General features: G+C 50.1%; 1 protein-coding gene across 1 annotated transcript; it reads left to right on the top strand.

Annotated features, from left to right (window-relative positions):
• Window positions 1–821: 821 nt before the first annotated feature.
• Window positions 822–6,805, top strand: PRRX1 (paired related homeobox 1; the record flags this gene model as incomplete). Its single annotated transcript, XM_009708180.1, has 3 exons — window positions 822–997; window positions 1,620–1,801; window positions 6,574–6,805. Coding segments are annotated over 3 exons (497 nt in total), but the record flags the coding sequence as incomplete, so codon positions are not given.
• Between the last annotated feature and the right edge of the window lie 286 nt (window positions 6,806–7,091).

The raw sequence follows: 7,091 nt of genomic DNA, 5'->3' as shown, positions 1-7,091 counted from the left end.
CTCAGTCAACAGCATCCATCGTGCTTATGGTCAGTCTCTCTCCTACTGGGCTTTTGCTTCCCAGTTGCAACGCTGTCCATGTCTGTCTGACTGTATTTCCATGTCCTTGGCTTGCAAGCTTACAAATGAAACTGGCTTTTGTGCTTGTCTCTTGTTCAGGCCCGTATCAGTCATGCTTCATTTCCACCGTCTGACACCTCTTTGTTCACAGCTCCCCATCTCTGCCCGAATTGACGCCTCTCGGTCTGGATGCAGGGAGGATAAGAGAATGCAGTCCTCATTTAAGCCAAATGGAACTACGTACAGAGAACGGCATTACCTTGGCTGTAGTCAGTCCTAAACAGCCGTTTCCTTACGCAGAGGCGAGCACACCTCCTCACGGTCAGTAAGAGCTGGCGCAGGACTTGTGCTCACCCCAGAGGGCTGTATTACGTCCCAGTAACGGTGGTCCTTGGAACTTTGAAGCCAAGGGAACAGGGGTTCATGATTCTTTATGGTCAGAAAAGGTTTCTAGGGTTGTCAGGAATGGAGAGATGTATTTTGGACTTTTTTGTTTTGTTTTAGAGATAAAGAAGCTGAGGCGTAGGGTAGCTTGAGGGAGCTGGTACAAGTCTTACGCAGCTGAGCTGGGAAATAAATCCTTGGGGTCAATGCACTTTCCATCTCCTTTTTAGATGGAGACTAACGCGGCACGGTTAAGGTGTGGTGTTGAAATCGTGCAAGCCCCTTCCTAAGCTCCGTTGAAACCTTTGAGGTTATTCACCCCATTGCTGTGGGCTCTTAGCTTTCTAGCCTTTCACATCTCCAATTGTCTCTCCTAGATGATCAGCTGAACTCAGAAGAGAAGAAGAAAAGAAAGCAGAGAAGGAACAGGACTACCTTCAACAGCAGCCAGCTCCAGGCATTAGAGAGGGTCTTTGAGAGGACACACTACCCCGATGCCTTCGTACGGGAAGACCTTGCACGCAGAGTCAACCTCACTGAAGCCAGAGTTCAGGTAATCACCACAGCTTGTATCCAGACACACCTCACATGAGGGGGGCCATCGGGCCATTCCAGTATGGCAGGAGAAATCCTGGAGGTCTGCGTGGCACACTAGGGTTCACCAAGCTTCTAGGTCATGCTGTATTGCAGTCCCAAGCATGCCGTGCCTTGAGGGGGACTGCCAGGCTTGATCTCCCACCATCCTTACCACCTGCCCAGTCAGACATGTTCATATGGTTTGTTCAAGGCCAAGATGGTGGCTGTCCTGTTCTCAGGCTGCTCACATTATCCTGAGCTGCTCAGCCCTTAGCTGGCAAGCCTGCACCTTCTGAAGGTCAAAGCAGACGATGGAACATGATGTGTTGTACAGCAGTCCCAGGCCTTGCTGCCTACAGCACGGGACAGACCTGGTCCCACAGGGACCTCACTGAGCCGGTTCCTCACGCAAGGGCTTTATCAGGGCAGATATAAGGATTGTCTTGTCATTAGAGTTTCCAGTGACAGGCATGCCAAAGCAGCCTGCTTTTACAGAGTCCTGTCTTGCCCAGCAGAGCAGAGGTGGTGTGGTGAAAAGGGTGACTGTCGTAGCAGAGCTGGTTGTGATGGTTGGTGGGTCTGTGCGCTTCCCACCCCAGGTGTGGTTCCAGAACCGGAGAGCCAAGTTTCGCCGGAACGAGAGGGCGATGCTGGCCAGCAAGAATGCCTCTCTGCTCAAATCCTACTCAGGGGACGTGACCGCTGTGGAGCAGCCCATAGTACCTCGCCCAGCTCCGAGACCCACTGACTATCTCTCCTGGGGTACCGCCTCGCCTTACAGGTGAGTGAATGACCGCTCTGGGGCTGACCAGTTTCTGGCATAGTATACAGCAGCCTGAGAATGGCCCTCAGACAGCTCTTACCGGCTGTTTATATTTGCATGGGACAACTGGAGGATACAGCAGTTTGACCACCCCACTGGTTTTCCTTAGCTGTTCCCATTCCACCCCATCTCACGGCCAGGCTTGCATGATGGGCTTGGTTCAGCATCATCGTGACGTTCTGGCAGCCAGCTCCATGGGAGATTGCGGCTTGTTTTTTGGTGATCTCTGTCTGCAATTTGGGAAATTTGGAGAGAGGATCAGGTAGAAATACACGGAAAGAGAAGGGGTTGCATGTGCTTCCCTAGTGCATCCAGTTTATAAGCAAGGAATAAACCTTTCCATGGGACGCAGACCTGGAGGAGGTGGTGGCAGAGCACTTGGGGAGGCTCAGCCACCAGACAGTGGCCAGGAGAGGGAGTTCTGTGGCCGTCCCACGGCAGTCACTGGTTGGGATGCAAGGAAGGGCTGGGAACTCACTCTGTGCACATTGCTCCCAGTCCTCCCCTCAATGGTCAGCACTGAACTGGTGAGCAATTCCTTCCTAGTTGCTAGAGCACAAGCGTGGGTGTGAATGAGCTGTGTCCTTGTGCTGTGGTTTGCCTGCAGTAAGGACCGGGTGTCTCTAGGTGGCCGACTGGTGTTCAGTGTCCATCTCCTGTCCATCTCCGCTGCTTCAGGGGTGTCAGGAAAGAAGTACAGATGTGGCAAGCCCAGTCTGCTGAAAGGATCTGGGGCGTCCATGCGTGTCACAGACCTCCCTGTCCTCCTCCGTGCCATCCACAGCCCAGCAGGAACTGGGTGTGGACACAAGTTCCGCAGGATGTGTTGGTTTGTGGGGAGCCAGCTGGCTTGTAGGGAGTTAAAAATGAGATTGGTAGGTATTTTTTAGCACAGTGGCTTCATTGTTGGTCAGGACCCTGGAGCCTTTGGCTGGATTTCTTCCTGTTGATCTGGCTTGGTCACAGCCAGCTCCCCACTGGCTTCCAGGGGCCACACCATGCCCAGGACCTTCATCGGTCACCTCGACCCCCTTGCACCCCAAACATTGTTTGCACAGTTAGGCGTGCAAACACATAGCCTTCTCAATAGTTTGTTGCTTCAGTGCCATGGGGTCCTCCTCATCCACCCTGTAGCTCCAGAAGAACAAGTCATAGGTTCACTCACTCCAGGTACTGAAAAGGATGCTTTTGATGACCACCAGTTTGGTCTTAGAGATGGCCCTTGTCCTTTGGATTTTATCTGAGGACTGCTGTCTGGCAAAATCCCCCTTTTGGGGTTAAGGCTTTGTTTCTGTGAAGTGCTCCTTGGCGTAGCATCCTAGGGAGAAGTCTGGGTGGTGAGTTCAGGGGAGAGAAGCACGGATCCTTCCCCACCCCACTGAGACTGCTCTGGTCACAAGACCAGATCCCTACTGAACACTTGTGGCTTATTTCTACCTCTTACACTTTTAAAAATTGTCCCTCCCAGGATGTTGTTTACATGCGGGGCTTCGTAACGGCTTCTAGGAGAAGACCCTGCAAAGGTAGCTTCCAGGGGCACACTGGGAAGGGCTGTCTGGGGCCACGAGAAGCCCAAGGCAACTGGAATGTGCGAGTGAGGAGAGCAAGGCAGAAGGGGAAGCCTTAGGGATGGTTTTTCTCCCCCTGAGGTCCAGACCTGGCTGTGCATCTCCGTGGTGCGAAGACGCATCCTCGCTGTCTTGATATCTTCCCTTATCTTACGCCAAGATGTTTCAGCAAAGACATGTGCGGCTTACAGCCGTCATCGCTTGCTGACACGCCAAACCAGGATGGACTATCACCCTCCCACTGCCCTGCAGAGCGGTAGGAGGCATCGGCAGAGGAGCAGAGCAGCGGGTTTCTGCAATGTGGGGTGGTCAGGACCCTCAGACACTTTATGCTCCTCAAGCTTTCTAATCCTACTGGTCATCTCTTAGCAATCGCTTCCATCTTAATGGGCACCTGGGTCAGGTTGTCACAGCCTCATTAAAGCTTTGAACTGAGTAGGGTTATTAAAATGTTGGACACTTGGTGAAAAACAGCCATGCAGAGTGTTTGCATGGCCCTCTGCCCCCTCCCCATCTCCCTGGCGCTGCCGTGCCAGCCCCTGATTAACGGCTGGTCTGGGAGGGGGCTGAGCGCTGCGGGGCCGGTGCTGGTTTTACTCTTAGATCTGGGGAAAGTTTTCAATCAGTGTGTTTATTCTCCAAATACATTCAGCCACAGGTCAACCAAAGCTATTTGCAGATCTGTGTCACATAGATAGCCAAGTAGATACTATTATTTTTTTGAAGTTGAAATGTTTTGCTTAGACATTTTTTAGCATAGGTTCCTAAGAAAACAAGACTAGCAGTCGCGCTGTCAGCCTGCACTTCCCACTCCAACAACCTTTGACTCCACGGGCCATTGAAAACCGTATTTGAAAGATGGATTTTAGGCCTCAGAAACACGATGTTCCTCTGTGTTTCGTGAAAGCAGGCAGCTGAGTAGAGGAAGGAGACTTTCTGTGCCTGAATAGGGGGGAGGGAGGGGGGCAGCAGGGTGACTTCAACCCTTGTTAGACCCCGGAAAGTCTTTGGAGCAACCCGCAAGCTGTACTAATGCTCGGAGACAGCCTTCTTGCCCGCTGCTCCTTGTGGAATAGCTTGCTAGAAGAGAGCATTTCTGGAGATTTTTGGTTTAGCGGAGATTTCACTGGGCAACGGTAATTTCCCCCACACCTCAGGGGAGCCGAGAGCAGGAGGCTCCCTGGAGTTCTAGACCAGACTTGGGCAGCAGTCTGGTTTTGAATGGGGTCAGTTTACACCCAAGACTGAAAATTCCTATTTTATCTAATCTAGAGTATCCTTGAGGCTCCTCTCATTTCTTCCAGCAGAAAACCATGGGGGAGATGCACCCTGTGGAAGTGGGTGGGAAGGGATGCTGAAGTAGCCACCAGCTATACATCTCATGAAACTTTGTGATGCTTCTGCAGGCAGCACTCGGCTGCTCACGTTGCTGTTGAGTGATAGGGGAGGAGAGGGTAAAGTCACCAACCCAGCCGTGGAGAGGGAACTGAGGGGGTGCATAGCTGGGTGGGGAGGGCTCCAGGCACGCCGATCCACCGCGTCCTAGACCCCAGCAAAGTGCAGCCGATGCACCCTGAGTTGGGCAGAGTCAAGTCTGTATTTTGATGCGTGTATTTTAGTGTCCATCCTCCATGTCCTTCCAGTAGCTGTTAGAGACTTTCAAAGTGTCTTGAATGTTTGCTTTCCTGGGGAGAGTTTTCGGTGCTTTTCCCTGGATGGGTATAAGCAGCTTTGTATCTGCGGGTCTTACCTGTCCTTTCCATCTGTGTAAGCTGTTGTGTTTCCACTGGTCCCAATGCAAAGATGACAGTTCCTCCCTGAAGACCTTTTCCCTGTTCTTAAAGTGAGAGATAGGAGTCATTTGGCCTGGGATGGGACCTACTGGTATTACTTGGTCTGGATCTCCTGGAGGTAAAGGATTCAGACAGCACTGGATTGCATTTAAACTCCTGGCAGGTCAGCTCTGCCCTTGAAAGTCAGAGATGCCACCGGCACTTTGGAGTGAGGGTGCGTGCCCGCAGCCTGGATGTGTTTGCACGGCAAATACCCGCTTCACTCAAGGGAGATTTGCTGTTGCAAAGGCTCTTCCAGTCATGGAGGTCAGTGCTGAAAGAAATTTTTTTTAAAAGAGGGAAAAAGGAAAAGAAAAAAGGAAAAAACAAGCTATCTTCTTTCTTGGACTGTGGATGGAGGAGAGCGTTTTACAGAGCCTCAGACGTGAGCCACCCGGGCAGGGGATGGAAAGGGTCAACACCAGGCTTGAGGTTGCCTCCAGGAGAGCATTTGTGGTTTCCTCCTGAAAACGCTGGCTGCGTTAAATGGGCAGCTCTCGTTCACGCGGTGTCTTTTCAACTGGTTTTGATCTGTGGACCCACGTATAGGAAATGCAACGGGTCAGATAGTTTGCTGGTTTTTGGAGTGGGGGGGTTGCTTTTTGCAGAAACCTGGGACACATGGGTTAAACAAGTTTTCTAGTGGTCTGGAAAGCAGATTTGCGAATTTTTGGTAGGATAAGAAAGGACTCGGAAGATCTTTGTTCAGCCTCTGCTGTCAAAAGTAATGTTTTTCATGAATAAAGTAATGATTTGAAGGGAGAAAAAGTGTTGGGTTTGGGTTTTTTCCGCTCAGCCTGTAAGGCACGCTTTTTATGATCGGCTGAAGTTTTGAGGGGAAAACTCTGGAAATTTTCATTCCAAAAGGCCGAAACCAAAAAGCATCACAATTGTTGAAATGGGTTTTTCCCAGAGCGTTTTAATGTAACATATGTTTCAGAAGTGACGTGATTTCACAAGCAATAAAACCAGCAATTGCTCTCATCAAAAAGACATTGCTTCCAGTGGGAATACTTTTAAGGACAGTGGTCTAACTGGCAGGCTGGACACCCTGACCTCATTGTAAACCTTTGGGGTTAGAAAATAGGAAATGGAAATTTTCCTATTGAGTTCAGCCAGCTTTGGCGTTGCCTATCCTTGGTAAGTGAACTGCAGCAGAGAGATTTACAGAGGTGTTAAATAAAAAGTAGGGATAATTCTCTGCTCACATGAGAAATACATCCCGCAGGTGTGGAAACCTCAGCATTTAACCTCGCTGCGGTGTGCATCGGCTCTCTGCGTGGTATGAAGACCACGTCTGATGTGATGTTTTTCTCTTTCCATCCCACAGTGCCATGGCCACCTACTCTGCCACATGTACCAACGCCAGCCCAGCACAGGGCATGAATATGGCCAACAGTATTGCCAACCTGAGACTGAAGGCAAAGGAATATAGTTTACAGAGGAATCAAGTGCCCACAGTCAATTAACGACTGGAGGCAGCTGCCTTGCAGAAGGAGAAATACAACAGCACCCGTCCTGCTTCGCAACATGTTCATGCTGAAAGAAAAAAAAAAAAAAAACCCACACCAAAAAAAACAAACAAAAAAAGAAAAAAAAAGAAGAAAAAAAGCCAACCCTAACCCAGAACTGAACATGGGGACCAAACTGGGAGCAAACTGAATCTCTCGTGAGTGACAAGGTTCCTCCTTCCTTTTGGGATAATGCCACCATTTTTTTTTTCTTGTTATTGTCAGGTTTATTGCTTCTGCTCAATATACTACGAGCTTCTTCAGTAAAGGACAGTCTCACCCTTGTTGGTTTCCATTTTTGTATGGGACTGCAAAAAAGAAACCTCTGCCGATCTCA

This window comes from Cariama cristata, unplaced genomic scaffold, assembly GCF_000690535.1.
Source record: "Cariama cristata isolate BGI_N322 unplaced genomic scaffold, ASM69053v1 scaffold949, whole genome shotgun sequence".
NCBI classification, from domain to species: domain Eukaryota; kingdom Metazoa; phylum Chordata; class Aves; order Cariamiformes; family Cariamidae; genus Cariama; species Cariama cristata.
This window is presented reverse-complemented; position numbering and strand designations above follow the sequence as displayed.